This window comes from Theobroma umbraticum, unplaced genomic scaffold (assembly GCF_002168275.2).
Source record: "Theobroma umbraticum cultivar Fairchild unplaced genomic scaffold, ASM216827v3 scaffold_4.1, whole genome shotgun sequence".
In the NCBI taxonomy this organism is placed as follows: Eukaryota; Viridiplantae; Streptophyta; class Magnoliopsida; order Malvales; family Malvaceae; genus Theobroma; species Theobroma umbraticum.
In genome coordinates this window covers 9505599-9533027 of record NW_018397258.1, presented here as the reverse complement: position 1 = coordinate 9533027, position 27429 = coordinate 9505599, and the positions used below count along the sequence as shown (strand labels likewise).

The 27429-nt window shown below is 32.8% G+C and overlaps 1 protein-coding gene and 1 non-coding gene across 4 annotated transcripts; both read right to left on the bottom strand.

The window, feature by feature from the left end:
- Window positions 1-3907: 3907 nt before the first annotated feature.
- LOC110414011 (RNI-like superfamily protein) lies at window positions 3908-13571 on the bottom strand. Of its 3 annotated transcripts, XM_021425066.2 has the most exons (17): window positions 13400-13571; window positions 13005-13077; window positions 11540-11642; window positions 11064-11132; window positions 10851-10967; window positions 10647-10720; window positions 9691-9793; window positions 9256-9298; window positions 8718-8780; window positions 7888-8117; window positions 6948-7068; window positions 6747-6847; window positions 6418-6531; window positions 6168-6338; window positions 5937-6080; window positions 5702-5847; window positions 3908-5318 (listed from the first exon to the last, which is right to left on the bottom strand). In XM_021425066.2, the coding sequence occupies exons 2-17, from the start codon at window positions 13066-13068 to the stop codon at window positions 5167-5169; spliced, it is 1815 nt and encodes a 604-aa protein (XP_021280741.1). In that variant the 5' UTR covers window positions 13069-13077; window positions 13400-13571; the 3' UTR covers window positions 3908-5166. The 3 variants fall into 3 exon arrangements, with proteins under 3 accessions (XP_021280741.1, XP_021280742.1, XP_021280743.1); XM_021425067.2 differs by lacking the exons at window positions 13005-13077; window positions 13400-13571 and adding an exon at window positions 11862-12970; XM_021425068.2 differs by lacking the exons at window positions 11540-11642; window positions 13005-13077; window positions 13400-13571 and having other exon boundaries at window positions 10647-10724; window positions 11064-11078.
- A 10633-nt stretch (window positions 13572-24204) lies between these two features.
- Window positions 24205-24311, bottom strand: LOC149527400 (small nucleolar RNA R71). Its single transcript, XR_016351091.1, has one exon. It is a non-coding gene; the product is annotated as a small nucleolar RNA R71 (small nucleolar RNA).
- Window positions 24312-27429: the final 3118 nt, after the last annotated feature.

The following is a 27429-nucleotide window of genomic DNA, read 5'->3' as shown; positions in this document are numbered from 1 at the left end:
GCCCTCAAATAGAGGTCAAATTTAATAAGAGCCAAAAAGTGCTATTCACCCCCCTCTATCACATTTATTTAGGACCAACAATGGCCAATTGAAATATAAAGGAAATTTGTGCATGACATGTAATTGGAAGAAATGGGTGGCAAAGGAAGATAAAAATGAAAAAGGATGGAAAATGGATATGGCGAGTGGAAAGGTTGCCAAGGCTTCTTGCCTTGTACTTTTACCCCATAAAACAAAAGGAAACATGCCAAAAAGACATGAAGCTTTGGGCAATCTGCCCATGAAAGAAAATAAAGATAAAAAGAAAAGAAACCTATATAAAAAGCAAGTAACCTTGGGCAATCTGCCCATGTGTGAACAAAATGGGGAAACCAAAGTCATTTCCAAGGCTTTTGCCTTGAGGAGTCCGCCCATAACAAAGTAAGAAGAGAAAGGGAGAAAGAAAGAAATAAAGAAAGGAAGAAAAAGAAAAAGGAAAGAAAGGATCGGCTTAGTGAACCCGAGACAAGCTAAAGAGATTATTTTTACAAAGCACAAATACCTTGTGATTAGTTTTTATAAGAGTACCATTTTTATTGTAGTTTTACTATTCAAATTTATCTGCTTTATACTTGTTTCCCATCTACGCCCTACTCACAGAACCAATGATCACTGAGTCTGTGAAACTCACCCCCTTATTTTCCCTTTTGCATATAGTGATCGGCCTAGCGTACGTTCATCAACACATATTTTCTACCACAGATAGGTAAAGGCATCTCATAGCTCCTTATTTCGAGTCGCTCCGCTGTTAAAAGTCAAGTCCTTTATAGCATGATGTATTTGTAAATAGTATCATTATAAATGTGGAGTTGGGTATTATGGACCTTAATGGATTCTTACAAATATAATGAGTAAAGGTTAAGTCAATCTATTATTACTAATATTCCAAATCATATCACATGGGATTATACGAATCAAAGCAATTACATAGAATAGTGAATTGAATATAACGAATTAACAAGAGTTACTAGTAAGGCTTGTTCGAGACTTGATGGTTATTCTCGAAAGTCTGGGACACCGACAGCGATCGAAGAGCGGTCATTACAGTTATGGTGGAGCAATTGGATCATATACTGCACATCCAAAACTTTTTAGATGGGAAATATTTAGCTCTTGACCATAAATCAATTATGCAAGAAAGAATTTATAATAACTTATTTGACGTAATGCGTACAAGTTCTATTGCATCCAAAATGGTATGTCCCCCAAATAGAAATTGAGAGTTTAAATTTCATAAGTAATAATCTTGTAATCAGTTAGAAGTGTTTAATGAATGAGTTTACTAAACCGTTTTGTGTATGCTCATAAGCAACAGATTCTTCAACAGTTATTCCAATTAATATGCAATATTAAAAGCTTGATATGTAAATTCACCAGTATTGACAAGATGAATTGTCTTAATTACATAATCAAAAGAATGTGTTTCCAAACAAATGATTTGAGTGATGAATCTTGTAATTGTCAAATTACAAATTGATAATAAGTACACATCGACCATTTAGTCAATGCATCAATTAAAATTGTAAAATATCTAAATGGCTCACATGGTAGATGTATGAATACACATATAACCCCGAATATGTTTCAAATACATAGGGAATTCAATCCCAACTTTAATTGGTGATAGCTTTATAATTTATTTATCTTAAAAGCAAGCAGCACATGAGTATTTCATTAAATTGAAAAATCTTATGGTTTTTCAATGAATGATCATATTAATTTGTAATAATTTTTTGCATCATTATTGTTTCGGGATGGTTTAACCTATCATACCAAACATTAAAATCATTAGTAAACTTCTAATTTACTATGAATTTTAATTATTCTATATTTACGTAGTTTAATTTAGAAAACAAAGCGAATATTTTTTTTTCAACACACTTCTTACTTGAGATAATACATGTAATATAAAAGTATTAAGTATCTCTTTCATTTGTTGTCTTAATATGATATCTATTCAAGCAAATATCTTTAAAACTTTAATAAATTTCTTTGAGACTTAATAGAAAATAATACATCCTCTATTATAAACTTTATTTCGTAATGTAACAAAATATTAACCCTTCGGGAGTCTTCAATTAATCTTATACTACTAGATATTGTATTGACATTGATTTTTTCCGTTGTCGAGTGGGAGAAATATTATTGTCTTTAAATATAGTGTACGTTGCAGCAATATCTGCTAGACATATATTTACATCATATATCTTGGATCCAACAAGATGAATATCTATATTTTTCTTCAATAAAATAAGATATATACAATAAAAAATTTACAAGTTAACACAAAAGAACATAAATACATAATTAAAATATATAATAAGAACATATTAAAGCATTTTCATAATATAGTTATACTAAAATATACCAATTACTACTAAGTTTATTCTCGAATATTTCCATTACTAATCAAATGATCAATTCTTTTTTCAGGACAAGAAAATCAACAATGGATATTTCCATTACCAATCATATAATAAATTCCTCTTTCAAAGTGAACAAATATCTTGATGTGCTATATTAATTTTACAATAGTTAAAATCATCACAAGATATTTTAATTTTCAATAATGATTGATAAAATTTAATATCTACAACAAATACGTGACCAATGGTCTTTTATTCTACATCAATGACAATACGTTTTCTATATTCTTATTATTCTTTCCACTTTTTTCTTTTCATTATTCATCAACTTTTAAAAGATTAAAAGTATTCATCCACTTTTGATGAATAATCCACTTATGATGGATTATCCACTTCTACTGGATTATCTACTCTTAGTAGATTAGTGGGTTAAGGCATCTATTCAATTCTGATGGTAAAATTATCTATCTAGTTTTTGTAGGTAATCCACTTATGATGGATTATCCACTTTAGGTGGATTATCCATTTTTAATGGATTAATGGGTTAAAGAATCTATCAACTTTTGATGGTAAAATTATTTATCCATTTTAAATGGTAAAATTATTCTTAAATTTTGATGATAAAATCATCCATCCACTTCTGATGATATAATTATTCTTAGAATTAAAATAGTAATAATATAAATTATTATGAAAATCATAATTATTAAATGATGTTGCGTTTATTTAAAAGAATGAATGAATTCATGACTATGACTATAATTATGAAATGATATCGCATTCACTTCAAGAAATAAACAAATTTATAATATTTTTATTAGCAGCTCGTTTGTCACATTTAGTTTAAGAAAAGAACATTCATAATTTTTCATTAATAGCTATATAATAGCAAATTCACTATTCAATTAAAAGACAATATAATATATATATATATATATATTACATGATAATGAAATTCATATTAAAGTTGATATCTTTTTAGGGAATGAAATATCAAGTTACTTATCTAATTTGTTAAAACTAGAAATTAAAAACCAACCATTGAAATCTTTTTAAAACTAGAAGATGATGAAAACAAAATAATATCAACACTTACCTGATTTGTTAAAAATAAAAATCAAAACCCAATCATTAGAATCCTTTGAAAGCTTGAAAATATGAAAACAAAATAATTTCGAAACTTGAAAAATCATAAAATCGTGCTGATAACGTGTTAAGAAGTATAATTAAAAAAACAACTATAAGAGAAAGTATTTACAAGAAGTAAAAAAATATTATTGAAATATGTATTACAAATGAAATGAAGAATCTATTTACAGGCAAATAACCTCATATCTTAATAAAATTTATAAAATGAAAATAATACTAAGAGATTAGATAGATTAAATCTTGATGTTAATCCAATCTTATTTACATTCACATCTAAATATAAATACCATAAATAAATATTCACAAAAAAATTCATTACAAATTTCAAGATTTCAACTAGTTAATTGATTAACTAGATATCCATACTTGTTGCACTAATTTGACTCCGCCAATGGCTAGAATTTGAAATCCAACAATTAAAATGATAATTTATGTAAAGATAAATTCAACAAAATTGATGATCTATGAAAAGATAAAATCTTGATTAAGCTCATGAGTTGATCAAGTTTTCAATATTAGAACTCAAACTCAATTCAATTTCTTATTTGAGTTAACCAAGCTTAAGAATTTAAGATTGAACAAGTTTTATTCTAACTCACTCATGAGCCGTGATTTTTTCCTTTGCAAAAACTCGTATAGAAATTTAAAAGTCCAAACTTGAAAACGTGGCCTTTCTTTAGGCTAACACATGGCAGAATGAGAAAACCCCAAAGCATGTAATAGATATGTTCCGTACACTGGGGTCAGCTGAGCAAAAGGGGAAACAAAGTCGTCCCTTGAAAGCTAGAAAGTAAAAGGCGATGAACCACCAAGGGAGAAAAAAGAGCACATATATCACTAATGCAGTACCCATCACTAGACTTTTCAGGTGGAGAGTCATACCTCTTCTATTCTGTGCTTGCTTTGTCATTCACCTAAATCTGGTTAATGATGAACAGTCTGTGGTGCTAAATAGTAGAATTCATCCTTTCTTATTTCATCAACTCAACTCTATTTCTTTCAACCGTAGCATAGGAAGCAATAATGCCAGCCATCATCTGCTTCCCATTAGATGCACAGATAGCTTGGCCAGTGAAAGCAAATTGTCAAATAAATTCAGTAAAACTAAGGAATTTATAATAGCAACCCTAAACATCTGAAAAAAAAAAAAGTTCAAATCCCCGTCCTAGTAAACAAATGTGCTATACAGAATACATTGACTTGTTAGAGTTATTGGCATTTAAAATGACTGCAGTAGAGAAATAGAAATTTTCTGAAACTAAGAAATGGATAATTGCACAAAACAAACTCATTTATAATGCCTTGCAAAAATTCAAAACCAACCAAACTAGTTAGGCCAGTAGAAAGCGTAATTCATAACTAGCTAACACCTTGAATCACTAAACTTGCACCGAAAATGTATTTAATAGCAAACACGCAACAACCAAAATCAGGCCAGTCCATCCATCCAACAATGCTAGCTACTCATGACGGGAAGAACTAAAGCATGCAACATTAAACAAAGACAATATTACTTAAGCTTGACATTTCTAAAACTTTTGTCACACTGATAAACTAAAATCAGTGGTTTCAATAGACAACAAAACATCATGATGCAGCAGATCAATGTCAGCTAAGGATCATCATCATAAGGTACATCTGAGACTACCGATGAGGGAAGAATCAAAATAGGCCTTCCATTATGTTGAAATTCAGAAAGCAAGGTATCATGAGATGGCTGATAGTCCCAAATATTCCCCGTCAAGTCCACTTGCTCTAGATGACCTATACAATAACAAACCTTTTCTTCATTTGCAATATAAAAATCACCAACTCTTCCATTAACATAATGAGTAAAACATTGGATGCCATTAGGGAATATAAAGATCTTTAAATTTTTATTTTACAAACCCCATTGGATGCTATCTTCTGCATTATACAAAATTTGAGATCAAAGATGCATAGTTGCAACCTGGAAGTGCAGTGAGTGTGTGCAGGTAAGGATGTTGCTTATGCAAGAAAAAAATTGAGATGCATTCAAATTGAAGATAAAATGATGCTTCCAATTGTGCTGTCGATATCTGGTAATGCCGACATCAGAAGGAATATTGATGAAAATAAGCCAACAATAAAAATAAATTTTAACAACTTCTTGTTGTAATAAATACCCGTAGCAGTCTTCAGTGCAGAGCATATTATGGTCAAGGATTCTACAGGCATAAGATTATATGCTGCATTGACTGCAATCAGTTTAGGAGCCTGCTGGATAAGCTTTGACAAAAACTTTGCAGTTTCAATGCCACCACGGTTTTTGCTAAATAACAAAGACATAAACATGGTTATTGCTTTATCATATAGAAACTACTGAAAAAAAGGAAAAATAACTGAAGCATAGATCCAAACCTTATGTTAATTTCAACAAGCATCAAGTCCTCCATTCCTACATCTTTTAGTTTCCGAAATCCAGAGGGACCCAGTCCAATACCTTCGAGATTCAATGCTTGAATAGATGTACCCCAAAAGTTTCCTAAAGCTTCTGCTACTTGGCTGGATTACATCAATTATAAGCTCAATCCTTCTCAAGAGACATAGATGTTAAAAGGTAACTCCTATGCCAGTATTATCCAGACAAACCTGCCAAGGCCATTATCAGCAACGGAGAGAGAATTCAATGGTCTTCCTAAGGTTGATAGGGCATCCAGAAGTTGAGTCACTCCGTCACAGGAAAGCTCACAGTTCTCCAAATTCAAATCAGCCAAGGGAAAAACCTTTTCAGATGCTTCGGCAAAATAAGGGATTAAACTTCTGCAGAATTCAAATGCAGGTTGTGAGATATCATATCTAAGTTTTATCACAAAGCATTGTAAGACATATACTTGCTGACCTTATGCCATCATCTTCAATTGGGTTGTCACTAAGGTCCAAAATCTCCAAGCTCGGCATATGAACCAGGGCATATCTTAGGCTACCAGCATCATCTTTCCGTAGATTATTTCCCCTAAAAGGAATGTTCTTTCATGGTTCAGAAATACATTTTAAAACACACAGAGGTTTCGTACAATAAAAAGCTGACATTGTCTAGCAGTTAACATCCTCAAAACCCTTGTGAAATGGTTACGAGTGACATCATGATCACTGGTCAATTTAGTACAGAGTCATGAGTTAAGGAACAATAATTACATGAAGAGTAACAGTGCATCCATGCTGACATACCGTAGATTGAGGATGCGCAATGACTGCAAAGATTTGGCCATTCCTGAAGATGACAGAAGGGCATTTGATCTCCAGTTGAAATTCGACAGCCATCCTGATATCTGCGAGATATGGATTAAAGATTTATGATGGCTAACAATATAAGAAATTGATAAATGTTAAAACTTAAACGAAAATTTTAATGCAAGTGCATGACTCAACATTGTTCTCTGAAAGGTCAAGGATTGATAGACTGGATGAAGCATCAAGCAGAGTACTGAAAACCCTTCTGGCAAAATTCCAATCCAGGTGGCTGTCACATAGCTTTAATGAACACAAGGACCTATGAACAAAAAGAATTATATGTATGCATAAGTGTAACAGGTTAAATTGCTGGATAAAGAATGTTGCAACCAACTTTTCAGAGATGTATAAATTTAAATAACCGAGAAACTTAAATTATACAAACCCTTCACTTTAGCCTAAATCAATACAAAAACTTGCAATAATTTAACATACGCCTGTTAGATGTTCTATGGCAGAAACCTGCTCAAGTCCTTAGCAAAGAAATCATATGCAAACATTCTAGCATTCCTCTGGATTTTTAGAGAATAATTATAACCATATAAACTTGGCTATTTTCATTATAGGACAAATATGTCACATACTGACCAAATAAAAGTAATACTTGTTTTCCTTCAATTACAGATTCCCACATGTTACTTCACCAGATGAGATGGGTGCTAATTTACCAAATTAATTCTAACACAACCCTTACAACTACCTCTAGTAGTATGATTGCACTTCTAATGCTTAGTTGTAAACCAGACATGCTAAACTTCTCCCAGCCTATGATCAACTAAATAAGCTGCAAGTAAATGTTCTTCCACATGAAGCAACCACAAGTCATTCTATCACTAGTATTCTTAATTTCAGTACCATGAGTAGCCATGCGTGCAAGGAGAGAAAATCCCTCGTCTAAACATAGCCACTTCAATGTTTGTCACACAAATTAATTCAATATTTTGGTGATCATGCAACAAATATTATCATTGAATAACAACCCCTACCCAAAAGGTCAGAGGATTGATGAGCATGTCATGGTCAAACACCTCAAATAATCACCAGAATTGTATATAACCCATAAATTCACCAACAGTACCTTCCTGCTGATAGACACAATGCAAGTCTATGAGCTAAGGAAACTGGATCTGTTTCAAGAAAGCTTGAAGTGCTAACAGAGAAGTGCTGTATTTGGTGAGTCTCCGCACCTCCCAAGTACAGGGAACCACAAATAGCATCCATAAAGCTGGAAGAAAGTTTGCAGTGTACAAATTCAAGAGATGTTAAGGTTTTACAATTCTGACTGAGAAGTTTGCATAATCCATCAGCCTGCAAAAGGAGGAAGTAATACACAATCAGATCAGCCAACAAAAGAAGCATTTGACATATATCTAAATAAATTTCTGGAAAATCCCTGAACACATGGAAATGAAGATTTTCCAATTTTTTATACCTGCTGTAAAAATTTCAGGATTAAAATTCAACTATGGGATTAAAGAAAAGCAAATAAGAGGAAAAGATAGATGTGTCATCCTAGCCCCTAGTAATAGGATTGCTAGAGCTCAACAAATAAGTGGGTAACTTCTTTCAATTAATGAAGAACATGTTTATGAGAAATCAGCAGCTGTATACATTCTTTGAAATTGGGTGAGGCAACCCTGACTCTTAAGTGTTAATCCTGAATCTTTTCTTCTTTCGTCTTTTTTTCCAGTCATACTTATGACCAGTCCTAAATCATCCCTATGGACCCTAAAATAATCATGTATATAGCCTGACAAATCCTGATCACAGAAACCATCCAGTTTAAAGCTAATCTACATTTCATGGATACTGCTCCCATGTCATTAAGGTAAGAAAGAAAAGACTAATGTCTTATGCAAGCACTTAATCCCCAACTATTTACTGATGCAAAAAAGGAATTAAGCTTACATGTTCCAAGGATCTGATCCACCGTAACACCAAGCTTTGCAACTTGGAGTTCCTCAAAAGTTGCTGCAACAAAAAGGCATCAGCTGGCGGACATTAAGTTGGTGCACACATTCCCCATAGACGTACTGAATATGCTAAGATTCATGAGTATATTGAAAGAAAAGAAATGACTGGCAGAGGAAGCAAAAAAGTTGAAAAACTTCTAAGATGTGAAAACGTATGCACTCCAACTCTCTTTTCTTTTTCAGACACTCCCATCGATGCATACAAACACTTATGACAGAGATAATCTGGTTACCATGACCTAATATGAATATTTATACTGACAGCATTCCCCTATGACAAAAAAAGTCTGGCATTACCAGCTTATTGAATTTTTATCAAACTCTGATTCTGTCAGAAAGTTTACACGTCCCATAAAATAGGTTAAAGCCAAACACACAAAATTTGATCAAAAATTGAGAAAACTAGTTATATTCTTCATGTATCCAGAGACGGAGAGAGAGATAAAGCAACTTTATATAAATTACAAACTTACACAAGATTCTACAACACAGAGCACATTTTGAAGTCTCAAACATCTGCACAACAAACTAACAAATATAAGAACCTAAACATTTGCACAAGTCAAAATTTTAGAAAGAGAAAACTAATTGAAGCAACCCAAAGAAGTATTTCATTTTTCTTCTTTTTAAGGATTGGGGGCAATAACACCGGTAATCTAAAACTAGATAAATATCAATAGAGCAGTTCTGTATGGCTGCTTAATTACAAGAGAAAATGTAGGGGAAACAAAATGTAGTATGAAACACATAAATCAGTAAAATCAGGATGTGCAGAGGGGAAAAAAGAAAAAATGTCGTCAAGGAAAAATAGTTTGACTCATATTTATAATTTACAACTGCATTCCCTTGTGAATTAAGGAACATGGGCATGTCCTCTACGAATATACAAATATGACATTAGAGTTTACCTAGCATAATTGCCAAATTGTTGGCAGTGATAAGACAATTTCAAGATATCTGAAGCTGAGTTACTCGTATGATCCACATAACCAATATATTTCAGTATGTTCTCTGCACCACAAAAGAAGAGATAGGGAGAGAAACGAACTTTTACAATATTGTTAAGATAATTTTAAAAGTTAAAACAACATAAAACAAAAATACACAACTCAATTCATGCTAAAAGGAAATTTCTTCACTTGCTTTTATTATACAATACATTAAAAATTCACACTAGAGTAACAAAGGCAAATCTGAAGGAGGGGGAAGGGGTGTGAAGTTAGGTTTAGGAATATGTACTATATTAATGATAAGTTGAGTTGTGCAATGTAGTTCTCAAGCTCTCCACCATAGATTCGCATGGCGGTATTATTGACCACCAGAACTTTGCCCCTCAAGCCATGTGCAAGAAGGCATCCATGCAAACATCATTATTAATAAAATATCTTTTATTATTGATTCTCCTTTTGTTGGATGACAAGCAAACAAATCGGTTAATATCTACCATCAAAATGGCAAAATCATTTGATTTACGATAGAAAATACTCCCTACATCTCATTTATAGTGTCTGATTTTCACTTTGCACAAAGTTTAAGAAATTTTAGGTTGAATTTTGACTTACATTGATTATAATTTTCTTTCCAAAGCTACCCTTAATTTGAAAAAGAGAGGAAAGTGAGTGGTTATAGTTGAGGGTAGTAAGGGAAAGCAACAATGAATTTTCTTTGTCTTTTCAAAACAAGAAATTAATTCGGGACAACTAAAGGTAAGCAAACAAGACAGTTTTTATGGGACAGAGGGAGTATATGAAGTCCTACACATATGTAAAGGCTAGCAAGAGACAGAAACGTGTATTCAATTCGCTATATTTTCACCCAGAACTTTCAAAATCACATTGATTACAAGGGCTATGTATCAAAGAACCTGAAATCAGTATTGCACCAAGGCATCCACTAAATGATGGGAGCAAAGCCAGCTCTGCTGCTTCATCTAGGCAACTGTCTTTCAGTTTAACAAAACCAAAAAAGAAAAAAAAAAAAAAAGCAAACAAACAATGGTTCATGAATAGAAGTAATGAATAGGCCAATAAGTAATAAGTAATTAGCTTGCGTAATTGTAGAACATTACTTTTGCACATGTGTTTCCCAATAAATCTGCTGCCAATCAACTGGTTGGACACGATTTACAAGATCAGGCCAACGCAACTTAAACAATGCCTTCCATGCTTTATCGAAATTCCCATTTCTGCATGAAAATAGCATTACACAGTCATCTCACAGTTCTACTCTCACTTTCTGCATCAACCAACGCGGGGATGTAGAGTCATTTAATCTAACATACCTTCCACGTTTTCTCCCATTTTTTAAGTCATCACTAGTAGAATCATAATCATCATAGCTCCTAAACGGCCTGCTCAAAGAAAGTTAATACCGTTCCAAGAACAATTAAGTCACCCACATATAGAAGCAAGTTAGCAAAAGTTAAACAAGTAATATCAAAAGAACAAAAAAAAAATAGTAATAACTACCTTAAGTAAAATCTTTAAATAAAAAAATAGTCATAACTACCTGACGTAAAATCTTTCATGATCACACTCATTTGTTAGAAGATTCAAGAGTTAAATAACCTAGTAAAACATTTCTCCACCTATTTGACAAATTTTCCTCTTTTAAAAAAAGAAATTTCACATTTTCTTCACCCATACGTGAACTTTAGCAGGAGAAATATGCAGATATCCAGAATCATTCAGCTACAACAGTTATAAATTCAAAAACTGACTGGAAAACATAAATGAGGTAAACATCAATTTAACTAACATTTCACTTTGCAACTTTTGCAAGGCCAAAGGAGGTAGACAATTTACTAAGGACTTGAACAACTCTGGTGGAAGCTCATAGACATGCGGTATAAGATCATCGCCTGCAACCAGCACAATCAATGATTCAATTCAACAATTTTGAATGGGAAAACATCAATTTATGAAAAGACAGAAGCACCAAAAAAAGAAATAAAAAAAACTGCATTTTTCTTTACAACTTCGCATTTCTCACACAATTCCATCCGTATTTTTTTTTTTTTACGGTAATTTGTCAAGTTTCATTACAAAAAAAAATATTGTACAAAAACTAGTAAACTAACCTTGTTCATAGGGGGACAGGTTACACCAAGTAGGCTTGGCACCCATTGGCACCTACCTTGCCTTACAGAAGCTAGACACACAAAACCACCCAGGTTGCAGGTGGGATCAACCTTACATTCACATAGATATATACACCTCCATAAAAGCAAAAACAATGGAGCAGAGAAGAGATCCCATCACAACCTGGATACAATCTGAACCTACCTATGACATAGCTCATACCTATACACATCTAGCAACAGAATATCCATTGCCAAAACAGTGCACTTCACATGACAATACTCAAGTGTACCCAATAACACTAACCAGACCAATTAAAGTTTCATGCCATTTGAACTTACATAAGACCTTTCTTAGCCTTCAATGTAAATTAAACAGAGAATTATGTAAATAATTCCCGCATCATCTTGATAACTACTAATCGTTCCAGTAGCAGGGCAGAAATATAACAGCACTATAAAACATAACAAGCATTAAAACAGAAGCAAAAAGCATAAGACAGAGTATTCAGATTGAAAACTATTCATATTGATCCTCTAAAAACATTAGGTACTAGACATTGAAATTGAAAACTATTCAGATTCATTTGTTTGCTATTACTTTAGAGATGTCAATCAATGTGTGATTGATATCTCTAAGAGTAGCATTAATCCCAGCAAGAGAGTCTTCCAGTGATTCGGGAGACGCTGGAGCAGGGTTGAGAGGTGATTCAGGAGAAGCGAGAGGAGAGGGAGTTTTGGGTGACTGGGCTGAACGGCATATAGGGTGAAGGAGATGAACACCAGACCTCGGCAACGAGGACTTCAATGGCGTCGACCCTGAGATGAGCAAGGGAAACATGTTTGAAGAGATTTGGTGGTTGGCCGAGAGGTATTAGAGAGAATAGAGAGGCTGCGGCTTAGAGAGAAAAAGAAAAAGAGAACTTAGTAATAGCTTTCGGGTTTAAGGCTTGTTTAGGTTCTTGGGAGCCGATGTTTGAATGTTTAGGCTAGATCTGAGGGGGAGGACTGAAACGACATGGTGTGGAGGTGCGAGAGTGAGGGAGTTGCGGTAGTGCTACGGTTGCCTTGGAGAGGTAAAAGGGCGGTTGCGGCTGTCCCATCAGTGCTCACTACAAGCATTTAAAAGGGGAAAGAAATTACCATGAAGAAGTTCTCTTTTAACTGCGTCGATGCTCAGAGAAACCAAAGAGGGAACTTTCATCATTGTCGACTCCTATACATGAAAAACAAGCACACGTTAATAATAAATAAATAATTGTTGCAAGCATAGGAGAAACATTAAAGAAGAAAAAGAATGCCCTAAGCACGATATTTGAGTTGCTTCAGTGCACAAATGGAGGTTTAGACCATAATTGAGCTAAATTCAGTGTTCTCCTGGGTGCTTTTTTGATTAACCTATCCTCCATTTGGCATTCAATTGACGGGTTTTGCCGCCAAATCATCTTTGATGATGTTTCAAGGGAAAAGGTGATTGAAAGCTTCGAGGACAAGCGAATAAAGAGGAAACAAAATAATGGTTAGGGATTAGCAGCTACCAGAGTTTTGGTTTTGGAGAATTGGCCCTTCTGCGTCTGTTCTGGTTCTAGACGCAATTTGAAGGAAACAGAAATATTTGCTCCTTTTCGAAAACAGAGGAGACCGGAGCTCTGGCCGGGTAAAGATTCAACGGCGCCGTTGTAAGAAAGACGTTGAAAGGGTGCCCTTTTCAAGTTGGAATTGTTTTAAAAAATTTAAATAAAATTTTATTCATTCAACTAAGTCATTTATGGTATAGTCAGAACATCACTTACTTGTCATTTTTTGTATTACATGATTTTGTATTAACATAGTAATTAATATGTCACATCAATATTATATAATATAAAACAATAAATAATATTTTGACAAATAACAATTCAATCATAAATTATAAAAATTTATTTAATTTATATTAGCCTTGCGATGTTCAAATCCACTTTATATTTTGAAATGACAACAGAAAAAGAAATGATCAAAATTCATCCATGATTTCAAATATCAAAGCTCTTATATCCCCAAACATTATCAAGTGAGTTTGAAAAAGAAAAGAAATAAAAAAAGCTTTGAAAAACATATTTTGGTCCAAATCTATAGATACATGTTCATTTTATATCAATACACGTTCCTCAAAACAATTAAAGCTTTAAAAGTCAAACTCAATCTATTAATACTTTTTCAAATGTATTGATAGAATTGAGACAAAATAGCTGCTAACTCAAAAGTATCGAAACATCTCACAAATGTATCGATACATTTTAAGTAAAATGTTAAACTTCTTGCAAGCAAGTGCAAAATGTATCGATACATTCATAAATATGTCGACACATCTTGTCAAGAATGCAAAAAATAAAAAGAATGTATCGATGCATTCACATCTATATCGATACAATATGATCGTTTGAGCATTGATTGAAGTGAAGAATGGCTATTTTCATATTAAATGCACTCCCCACTACCCTTAAAGTATTAGATATTATAAATATAATATCCTTCAACATCTAAGCAAGTTGGAAGACTTGAAAACATAGCTCAACACAAAAGAATTAGTCATAAATTCATTCAAAGCCTATTGTACTATTCTTGAATTCTTAAAGCTTTCTAGTCAAGCATTTATTGAGTCTTCATCTCTTCATTAAATACTGTACCAAATTCTCTATTTAGCCTTTAAGAGACATATTAGTTGCACCTACATTTCTTTCATTGTACTTATTTAAGTGGTTATACCTTAACCAATAGAAAAAGTAGAGTGATTGTGCTTTAACCGTAAAAAGGCATTAGGTTGAAAGGTTATGTTTGATTCATAAAAGGTATTGTATCGAATATTGATCAAATAATGGATTTTAAATTCTTTAGTGAATCTAAGGTAGAGGAGGTAAGCAAGGAAGCCGAACCTCTATAAAATACTTGTGTCAAATTTTTCACTCTCATTTTTACTCGAAAGTTAATTTTCTTTCATTGATTAAAAGGTCAACTAGTTTACATTCAAATTGAGCATTTGAGTTAAGAGGGGACTTATTTCTCTAAAAATCAAAAAGGTTCTCAAAATTTACAAAACAGCCCAATTCACACCCCTCTTGGATTTTTCTATATTGAACTTATTAATCTAACAATTCAAAATAAAATTATAAATACTTAATTGAATGTAATAGAATAATAAAGGTTTATTTCAACATTTCTAAATAATTCAAGGATATTTTTATGTATTATGTCTTAAATTACTATAATGGTGAACATTATAGTAAGTCTGACCTTATTGATAAGGCTAATTAATAAAAACCTATTTAACTATATTAACAAGGGGAAATTGTGAGAATTAACCCTTATCATAAGCTTAATTGAAAAATAACCTTCATTATAATTTTAACTGTTTTTAGATAATTTTTGGCATGGCTTAACAACAATGCCCTTTAAACAATTTACTCTAAATTAATGGTCCTAGTTTCTTCTATCCTACCATTCAGATAAAAACTCTAAAATTAAATCTCGATTTGTTTATCTAGCCATCTAGCTCTCTAATGCCATCAAGGTCCATATTGCCATCTAATTGCCTATTGCATCCTAAAGAGTAGAAATGACATCAAGGTATATGTTTTGGGTTCTTAGATTTATTTGTTTATATTAATAGAACCTAAAAGTTGACGAGTAAATTATATGACTTTAACAAATTAAACTTGGATGGGAGTGGTGAAATCAACTAGTTATTAGGCAATTCGTGAATATTTTTAAGGTATTATGTCACTGGATATTAAGGTGTGTAACTAGATATTAGGCATTGCATGACTAGTAGTTTTGTATTACACGACTTAAACATTGCATGATTGATTATTAGGAATTACATAACATGTTTATTTGGCATTAAGTGACTGAATATTAGACAATGTAGGACTTGATAAGAGGCATTGCGAGATTAGATTTTAGAAATTGCGTGACTTGTGCATTGCTTGACAAGGTTTTAGGATTCATGCCCCTTTAATAACCAATTCTGTAAAATTAGAAGAGAACTACGAATGCTTCATAACCAATTTAGCCCCCTTAATTCCACTTATATTGATGTAGACAGCCATCCAAATTCAATTGACACAAAACTCTGAAATTGTCTTTAAAGCACTTATTGCATTGATTTATGGACTAACCGTATTCATTAGAAAACAAGCTTAAAACCATTGAACACCCTTCCAAGAGCCAACATTCATGCCTATAAAAGGAACCATTGTCCATTTCAATAAAATCATTTGAGGGAAAGTCACAAAATCTCAAAATTCTCATGGCTTCTAAACGTTCCAAAGGCAAAATCGAGAAGGGCGTTGCTTATAAAAAAGAAGATATCCCTGAATACGTTGTAACATATATGAGAAAATTGATGGATGTCATTGAGAACATGAAAAACGAATTGCATGTTTTGATCGACAAGGTGCTGGTTAGGACAAAAGTTTTAGAGACAGAAATGCTAGATAATAAAAAGATTTTAGCTAAAATTTATGAAATAGTAAATGAGATTATGAAGAAATAAACCATGGAAGGCACATAATACATGGTTCTTATGATGTATCATCTACTTAGTTTCAGCTATATGAATAAAAATTTTGATTTATTACATATTTTCCATAAATGGTAATTGCCATTAATTTCAATTGTGTTGAATAGCTTGTTTACTTACCCTAATTTCTTAATTTTTTATTTATATAAGAGAAGCAAAGGTATTATTACAATAGTTGGAATATTATTTTGTTTATAGGCATTATGTGAATGGATATTTGGCTTTGTGTGAATGGATATGGTATTGTGTGAATGGATATTAGGGATTGTGTGATTGATTGTTATATATTTCATAACTGGTTTTTATGTATTATATGACTTAGGGCCATTGCATGACTAGTTAAGTTGGCATAACGTTAGTGGATATTAGGCATTATGTGACTTATTATTAGGTATTATGAGACTAGCTTATAGGTGCTGCATGAATTATGCAATGCATCTCTTGTTTTGAGGCATTTATTAACTAGTTTTTAGACATTGCGTGACTAGTTTTAAGTATTGCGTGACATAGGGCCATTGCTTGACTAGTTAACTTGGCATAATGTGAGTGGATATTGGGCATTGTGTGACTTAGTATTAGCTATTACGATACTAGCTTATAGGCGTTGCGTGAGTTGTGCAATGTATCTCTTGTTTTAAGGCATTTCTTAACTAGTTTTTAAGCATTGCGTGAATGTGTATTAGGCATTGTGAAACTTACTTTATGTTATTGCATGACCTAGGCATTACATGACTAGTTTCTATGCATTGAAGGGTAATTTTTGATAAATTGATTGATTGTGACACTTATTTTTTGTTAAATTTTAACGGTCTATCAAATGTGAAGCTTGTTATTACATACAGTGGTCATTGAGTCGATGACACTTACAAGAGTGGTGAGACACAAGTGAAAGATGTTGCGAGTAATTTGTCATTTTCGAAACTAATGCAATTGGTTGAAAAGGTTGTTAGGGTAATTCACGAACTAACAAAATTGAGTTACATGCATTGCTTAATCATGTTGCAGGGGTTTTGCACATAGTTATCAGAAACGATGAAAATGTAGCATGTATTCTACTAGATAAGAGGACAGTTGTAGTGTTTATGACAGTTAAGGCACGAAATGCAAATGTTATTTCACATGAACATGGTGTCCAACATAGTAATCACCGACAACTGAATTATAATGATTCAGACATACCACACCATAGATTTCCTAACAAACAACAATGGCAATCACCATTGATATATGCACATGAGTTTGAGTAGCCCAGTATACATATGAGATTCCTGTAAATGATGTCTACACAATTTTGATCGAAATGTGCATCAAACTAAATACTTCATTCTTGGCAACAAATGCAACCACCTCTCGAAAATGTAGTGGGTCCATTACCATTCACAAATGATGCTATGATGGTCGTGAGTGATAACAATGCATCTGATCAGATTGATGATGATGGTGAAGAGGACGACGTTATGGATTAGAATGACGAAATGGACAATGACTGTAAAATTGATTACATTGACGAACATGATGGCTATTTAGAGGATGATAGGGGTAAGGGCAATGACATTCTAGATTGCATTCATGTAGATGGTAGTATAAAACATGCTAGAATTATTGTGTTATAAAAGGTTTAGTGCAATGACCATGCCACAACTATTGTCTTAGAAGAAGTTGAGTGTGATAACCTTATTTATGATAGTCCATCACTGGTAAGAGTGGGATTCATTCACCTGATGACAGTGATCAAGAGAGGGTAAATGCAAGGGTATCTCGTTAATGGATTATTCTAAGGTAGATATGGCATCTTTCCAAACAACTATGATCGAGGAGTCCAGATCAATCGATGACCACTTATATCGTAAAAAAGTGTTTCCGTCGAAGGTCGAATTGAAACGAGCTTTGAGCATGTTGGCACTAAAAAGGCATTTCGAGATTAAAGTTAAAAGTCATGTCATGCTTGTTTGGAGGTTACTTGTAAGGAGAAGGCATGCAAGTTTGCTTAGTGTGCAACAGCATTGCTTGAGGGAGATTATTGGTAAGCTCAGACATTCCACAAGGTACATACATGTACTATTAATGGTTTGTAAGGTGGGTTCTGAATTATGATCGCGAGGTTAGTTGATGTGCTTAACTCCCCCAAGCTACTAGGAAATAATGTAACACCATTAAGATATAAGGAAATAATGGAAGAGATGAATCACAAGTGGGAATTGCAATGCTTGTATAGTAAGGCCTAGCAAGCAAAAGAGTATGCGAAAAGTATTGATTTTGGTCCTTTAGAGGAGTCATTCCAACTCTTCCCTTTGTATTTCCATATGTTGAAATGTGAAAATCCCGGTATTGTCACAACTGTTGCTACAGATGGGGAACAACGATTCAAATATTATTTTTGGGCATTCGGGGCATGTCTCTAGGGGTTTAGTGTTGTAATGTGGCATATAGTTGCTATTGATGCCACACATCTGAAAGGCAAATCTAAGGGTATTTTGTTTGTTGCTATATCCAAAGACACAAATGAGCAAATATATCTAATTGCATTTAGCATTGGCCACACAGAGGATGAAGAGTCTTGGTTGTGGTTTGATGCAATTGGTTGTCCTAAAAATGTAATGTTCATTTCTAATCAGCATCTTAGAATTAAGAATGCAATTGAGAAAGTGTACCACGACGTGTACCATGGTCTATGCAATTACTATTTGAGGAAAAATGTTAAAAGCAGGTTCAAGGGCAAAACTGTTGTTGCGATTTTCACCTTTGCTACCAACTGCTACAAGCTCGTCGATTTCAATAGACATATGAATTAGATGAAACAGCTTTCCAAATCTACTCACAACCACCTTATGATATTACACTTTGAGAGATGGGCATGTGCATGGTAATCGATAAGGCACTACAAGCTCATGACATCCAATATTGCTTAGTGTATTAACTTTTGTCTAAGGCAAGCAAGCAAAATGCCACTAACTGTCTTGATCAAGTGCATCGGAGGCATATTCCAGCGTTGGTTCCATGACCGACACAAGGAGGCCTTGAATTCAACCACTTCTCCTAACCCTTGGGCTACTGATTTGTTGAAGACACGATTCAATGAAGCATGCCACTTTTTTACATAAGCAATTGATCGAGTGGAGTTCCAAGTTATAGGCAAGAATAAGGACAGAGTCATTAACTTGTCCACCAAGACATGTTCATGGGGTGAGTTCTAAACATATCTACTCCCTCACACGCATGCCATGCCGGTAATAAACTATGAATATTCATGTTTTCTTATTTGATTTGCAATAAATTGAATTGAAATTTTAAATAGTTCCTCAACTGTGAATTCATTATCTATATAATAGTGCAAATGTGCAACCATTGAATCTGCTTGGACTATTACAAGACTTGGTCTTAGGTGGAGGGATATGTGGTTCCTATTTGCTTGGTTAGGCTTCCTAGTGAGTGGGACATCCCCCTTAATGTTCAAAAAATTATCATGTTGCCATCGACTTGGTGAGTTCAAGTCGAAAGGCCTAGAAGGAAAAAGATTCCATTAATTAGGGAAGGTAGTCGACGACGTAGATATTCACAATGCAAGAGCTATAGTCATAATAGACAAAATTGCCCAACACCATTTACAAGACCATCGATAAATTCGGCACCATCCTCTACTCTATCAGTGGCTCAATAACAACAATAACTAAAGGCATGTTCAATTTGCAGACAAACTAGGCACACATGAAATAGCTGTCCAATGAGAATGAGAAACTCTAAAAATGTATAGGGTGTCGTAGTCAAGGATAATGACTCCTTAGATCATTGTGGTCTATAGTATCCACACTGCCCTTGAGTTTTGCATTGAACAATACTACTTCAACTAGAGTTTGACCCAGTCTGGAAATGATACTTTGATGTCTGACAACTTCCCTATCAAGATGTATGCCTCTAAAAATAATATTATGGGATCATCAAATGCGTTGTAAATGTTTATAAATTGTTTATCATTATAACTAAAAAAAATCACAAGAGATTTCATAAGGAAAGAATTATAGTGAAAATTGGGTTTAGGAAAGACAAGCCGAATCAATTTATTAATAAGGAAGTGAACTTTTGATATTCTCTATTTCTTTAGCAGTTCACATAGCTCAGAAATTGTAGATACATTTTTTATTACTTGATTATAAAGAATATCAAGCTATAAGAGATCTAATTGATAGCTTACATACATTTTATCATGTTTAGTTTACTCACTAGGGTAATATTTATTTTCAAGTTTGCAAATACATATTAAGGCCTATTGATAACTTGTTAATAAATCAAAATACACTGAAATGAGAAATGACTTGACAAGGTCCTAGCGTTTATAGTATAGATTCCTTGATTTAGGATTTCTATCATTTGAAATGTGAGATAGAGATTTAAAGTTGATAACTCTATGATATAGAGTTATTTGGACTTAATTTAGATAATAATTTACTTAGTTCTTGTCATAATGCATAAAACTTAGTAAGCTTTTTTTAATTATTCTAAATTAGTTAATTTAGGTAAGTCAATCTAATCTTAGTTAATTTTATGCTTAATTTGGTGTTAATGTGGTTAAAATAGGTTATTATTAATTGTTGGCTCCATTAGTTTTTGATGATAATAAAACATTCCCATTTATCTATGTCTAATCTTTCCACTTGAGTGTGCAGGACAAATAAATTTAATAATTAATTGAAAATTCAAGAGACAATATCAAAACTAACAAGAATAAGGAGCTATAAGTGGGCAATTGAATGAGAAGCTCCTAAGTTGAACAATCAATGAAGTTGGTTGGATGAAACTCAAAATAGAAATTGACGGGTTCAAGAAAATCATGAAACAGAGAGCACTTAGTCGACCAAGAGACAGAGTTAGTCGACTGAGAGCTTATTGTTAGAAACCGGGTTCAGAAATAGAAACAACTCAATCAACCAAGAAGGTACTGCCAGAAATGCTCAAAGACAGAGCCTATTGCCAGAAACTGAGTTCAGAAATAGAAACGACTTAGTCGACTAAGTGATATCGATTAGTCGACTAAGTGCATTCTGTCTGGCAGTTTGAACTGACGCTAAAAGACAAAGTAACGGGCAGAATTGCTTCTAAACTATTTTCAATAGTTAGAATCTGTCTGGCTACCATCAGAGTTGATTTTTCAAGTATAAAAACACCTCCCAACAACCAAGAATCAGATTTAAAGGCTTCCAAGATCAAAAATAGCTCAAAAACTCAAGAACACTCTGCATATTTTCTGCACTTCACTCCAATATTTGTAATAGAGTTAAGAACTTCATCTTGTACCATCAGATCAGGTTAGTGATCATACGTATCTCTTTATTTCTTTTCTCCTTGATTGCTTAGAGTGTGCGAGACACTTTAATGGGATTAATCAAGCTTGGGTTAGCTTGATTGAGTGCAAAGGTTCTAACTAAGCTTGAAAAAGTTAGTTTTAGGTTTTGGTTGATCCCAAAAAAAACCATTGTTGAAGGTTGTGGCTGAGCTTGTGAAAAGTCATTGTAAAAGCTTGGTGAAAGCTTGAGAATTTCACCGTCTATAGTGATTTGGTTTGGAAAATCTTTGGTTGAACAATCAAGGTAGTGGATGTAGGTCTTTGACCGAACCACTATAAATCTTTGTGTTTTGTCTTCGCTGCTTTATTCTTCATTTCATTCCTAGTTGGATTATTCATTATCTTGCATTTAACTTCCTATCATTGAAGTTAAATTTGCCCCCAATTAAAGGTCCAATTTCGTAAGAGCCAAAAATGCTATTCACCCCCTCTAGCACATTTACTTGGGACCAACATTAATTTATTTGTACTTTTGTAAGTATTTGATGAAAGAAAAATTTTGATGGAAGAAGAAGAGCAATTTCAAGGTGTAGACTTTCACTGCACATATTTTGGTATTTCAACCATAACTCTCTCTACAAAGCTCCAAATGAAGTGATTCTTAGACCATTGGAAAGGTAAGAAAAAATCTACAACTTTCATGTTTACCACTTCATCCAGTTTAGCCTAGAACATGGATAAAACTCTTGTTAAAATTGACATATTGTAATAGTCCTAGAGCAATTATGATTTCTCTTAATTAATTGGACAAGGCTGCAACCCACATAGTCTGATGAGGAAATCCCAGCTAGAATTGACTTCTTTATTCACCTAACTTGGCCTAACTTCAAAACCTATAAAAATATCCTTTCAAAAAACTTTTAAGGAAGAGAGGAAAAAAAAAGAGAAATAAACACTAGATTGATAGTTGAGAGTCAAGCTACAAAGTTATTGAAATTAAGAAGAATTTGAAGGATTCAAAGAGATTTGGAGATCAAGAATACAATTCTTGGGTTTTTTTTATCTTTTTGTTACTTTCTTATTTTTCTTAGTTGGATTGAATGTTTAAAATTTATTCAATGATGATGTGTGATTTGATAGGAAATTAAATTGTTAATCTAAGATTATGATTGAACACAATATGTAGTTTGAATTATTTAGCTCTCTTTTACTTATGATTGATGGATTTAGATTGTTTATTTTATTTTGTTCTTAATGCTTCTAGTTGACTGACCACCAATTAGATTGAATAGGAAACCTAGTTTAAACCTTGACAAAGAAGATTTAGGTAGACCTATAATAGAATAGTGTATGGTCGAATAAACTTAGTTGATTAGGTGGTTTGATTTACATATAGGGTAGACATACACATATAAGTCATACGTATTAGGATTAGAGCTCAAACTTAATGAATATTTCTCCAATTTAATTTGCATAGACATATAGTAAATTAATTGAGAGAGATATTTTAATGAGAAACTAGATAAAGACTTGTAAATAATTTAGAACTCTAGGTTAGCAACTCAATCCAACAAAATGAGTTAAGAGAGAGAGACAATATTTAAATGACGTATTGAGGGACATCATAATCTTTGGTCTGGTAGTCACTCAAATTTAATAAAGTAAATTTGTTAATAGATTTTAGATTAGTTTGATTTTTAGTTTATTAGTTTATTAGTTTTAATTATATTTTTAATTGTTTGGATAAGATTAGGTTATGTCAATTTTAGTACTTAACAAAAAGGGTTAAAACAATTCTCTGTGGGAACAATACTTTACTTAGCATTATATTTTCTTTGCGATATGTGCCCTTGTGTGAGTAGAAAATTAAACAACAAGTTTTTGGCGTCGTTACCGGGGAATTGAATTTTAATTCTTTCTTTTTAATATTAATACCAAGCATTTTTAATTTTAAGATAAACTTTTCTTTTTTAAAAAAAAATTTTTAGGTACTTTTGGTCTTTGTATGCGAAGGGTCCAAAATTTGAAAATTTTTCCTTTTGATCCACAACTTGAAAATATTTTTCGAAGACTTCAGAGCAAAAATAAAAAAGTTTCTACTTTAATTAAAACAATGGCTAATCAATAAGAGGAAGAGTCCAAGCCTTTGAGGGATTATGCAGTCCCACAAGTACAAAATCTCCACTCCAGTATTCGAAGACCTCCTATTGAAGCCAACAATTTCGAAATTAAGCCATCAATCAGATAGATGATTCAGAATGCTATTCAGTTTTGGGGGTTTGCCCAATCATGATTCGAATGCTCATATTATAAATTTTTTAGAAATCTATGGTACATTCAAGGCTAATAGTGTTACTGATGAGGCCATAAGATTGAGTGTTTTCCCTTTTTTATTAAGAGATAAAGCAAAGAGTTGGTTAAATTTGCTTCTTGCTGGTTCTATTAATACTTGAGATGATTTGGCTCAAAAACTCTTAACAAAATTTTTCTTACCTGCAAAGTTAGTAAAGATGTGAAATGATATCACTTCTTTCATGCAATTTAATTCTGAATCACTATATGAGGCTTGGGAAAGGTATAAAGATTTGATAAGAAGGTGTCCTCACCATGGTTTACCTAAGTGGCTGCAAGTTCAAACTTTTTATTGTGGTTTGCTGGGACCTTTTAAAACCACCATTGATGCTACCACTAGTGGTGCACTCATGACTAAATCCATTGATGAGGCTTATGATTTGCTTGAAAAGATAGCTTCTAATAATTATCAATGGCCATATGAAAGATTAGGTACAAGAAAAATAACTAGAATTCATGAATTAGATGTGATAAACACTGTTTCTACACAATTGGCTTTTCTCACAAAGAAAATAGATAAACTGAGTGTTAATGTTTTTTAGAACTCCTTTATGACATGTGAATTTTGTAGGGAAGGATATTTCAATGATGATTGTCCCATCTATTTTGGGTATTGTCAATTTTTTAGAAATAAGGAACAAAACAATCCCTATTCCAATATTTATAATCCTAGTTAGAAGAATCGCCCGAATTTTTCATGGAATAACAACCAAGGGTCTTCATCAGTAGCTAAGTTAAACTTTCCTCTTAGATTTTCGTCTAGAGCCTCTATGTCAAAGAAAAAACTTTCAATGGAGGATATGTTCATGCAATTCATGATAAAGACTGATACATTTATGACAAAGACTAATGCCTCCATTCAAAATCTAGCAGCTTCAATTAGAAATCTTGAGACACAAATGCGCTAACTTGCCAATGCTTTAAATACTAGACCTCATGGTACCTTACCAAATGATACTGAACTCAACCCAAGAAGAAAAGGTAAGGAACATTGTATGATAATTACTCTCTACAATGGAAAGAAGGTAACTAAAGAGATAAGTAGTAAAGATTTAAATTCTGAATTTCAATTCAATCTGATGAGAAAAAAACTCAAAATGATGTTGAAAAAGAAATTGTGGCTAATTCAAAAGAAAAATCACAATCTGCTCCCACACTTCCACCACCTTTTCCTCAACATTTTCGAAAACAGAAACTTGACAAACAATTCTAGTAATTTCTTGAGGTATTTAAAAAGCAGCACATTAATATTCCTTTCGCTAAAGCTTTAGAACAAATGCCAAGTTATCTTAAATTCTTGAAAGACATCCTGACTAAAAAGAAAAAATTAGAAAAGTTTGAGACAGTTGTACTGTACTCTTTAGCAAGTATAGTGCTATAATCTAGAATAAGCTTTTACCAAAGCTTAAAGATTTAGGGAGTTTTTCTATTCCTTGCACTATTGGTAGTTTTAAAATTTCTAAAGCTTTGTATGATTTGGGTGCTAGTGTTTCAATAATGCCTTTATCTATTTCTAGAAAACTTGGATTTCAAGAGATACAACCCATTACAGTTACTTTGCAATTAGCAGATAGAATAATCAGGTACACAGTTGGATTATATATGATGTTTTGGTTAAAGTAGGGCATTTATACATTCTGGTGGACTTTATTGTACTTGAGATTGAAGATGATGTTGAAATTGCTCTTATTTTGGGAAGACCAATCTTAGCTACAACTAGAGCAATTATTGATGTGAAGAATGGCAAAGTAACTTTCAGAGTTAAAAAGGAGGAAATGGTATTTAATTTGTTCAATGTAACTCAATCTCCCTATACAGATAGTTGCTATAAAGTAGATTTAGTTAATGCGGGTAAAGGCAAGCCTAGTTCACCACCCACTACCCCCTATTGTGGGCTGCCGTGAATGGGCAGCCCATTCCTCATAAACCCTTCCCACCTAATAGGCTATCAAGAATGGGCAGCCCATTACCCACTCCCCATAACCCTTTTTCCTTATTTTTTTTTTAATATATGGGCTGCCAACAATAGGCAACCCATTACCTAACAGAACCCTTTTTCTTTATTTATTTTATTTTTAGGTATTTTTATTTATTATTACTCTACATTAATCTTTATTTATTTTCTTTTTGTAGTTAAAAAAAATTCCTAAAAGTGAGAATGAGGAAGATAACAATACAAACGAGAAAGAGCGCTAACACTTCTTCAAAAATTCATCGAATCATCAGGAGATATTCTTTACCTTTCTTTTATTTTTTCTAACATTGAGGACAATGTTTAATTTACGTTTGGGGGGGGTGAATTTATTTTTTTGGTGTTAAATATTATGTGGAAGTGTTAGATTTAATTTTATTTGCATGATTATCCAGATTTATGAATAATTTAGGATTAGTTGGTAAATGAATTTATTTTTTGCTTGAATTTTAGGAATCTAGAGTAAAGTTGTACCAATTATTTTCGATGATTTTTCTATCCAATGATGATAACTAGCTGTCTTGAATTTTTAGCCTTTGGTGAATAGGGTTTTTGTTTGGATTAATGCTAAGTCTTTTGTTAAGTATTATTGTTAAAATGCAATTTTCACAATTTTGAGCACTATATCTTTTACTTTAAATTATTATAAATATTTAGAGAAGGTTTATATTGATGTAAATTTTAGAGTTTGTCATAAATTCTTGAATTTATTTGATTTTTTCTCGAGGTGAAATCTTAGGCAATATTTAGTTAAAGAGATGATTTAGGACATTTTTTGACTGTTTGAGCCTAAAAAGCCAACCTTGTTAAATCTTTATCCATAGTATATCCCTTTTGAGCCTAATTTCTCTTTTCTTTGTTTAACTACATAACAATGAGCCTAGCCTTAAAATTAATTTTTCAATTTTGGAACCCTCACTCTTAAGCATGAATATTATTTTAGGAAATATAGAGTGAGCTAAATATTGAAAAAGATGGAAAGGTGATGTTGATGTGAAAAAAAAAGTTCAAAACATGAAAAGTAACCCCACTACTTACAATACAAAGAAAATAAGTTTTAGGGTGTGAAGTTGTGAAATTGTCAAAAAAATGTGTTGAAAAAAAACAGAGAAAAGTTCAAATGTGGAAGATTCATGCCTCGATGACTCGTTTTCTAATTTTTATGATTTTTGGGGTTTCTTGGGGTTCGAGAATTTTCAAATTTTTTTCGCTCCTAGTTAGGCCTTTAAATTTTGTCCATGCCTTCCTTGTATTTTTGTTGGTATCACTGCAAAAAATCAGATCAAAATGCTAACCACAGAGGATTTTATAACCGAAAGAAAAATGTCCCCATTGTAGACACTTCAATGGCTACTGATGGCAGGCCTGGAAAAGTTTGTTAGTTCTTTAAGGGGGGATGAGTCCTCAC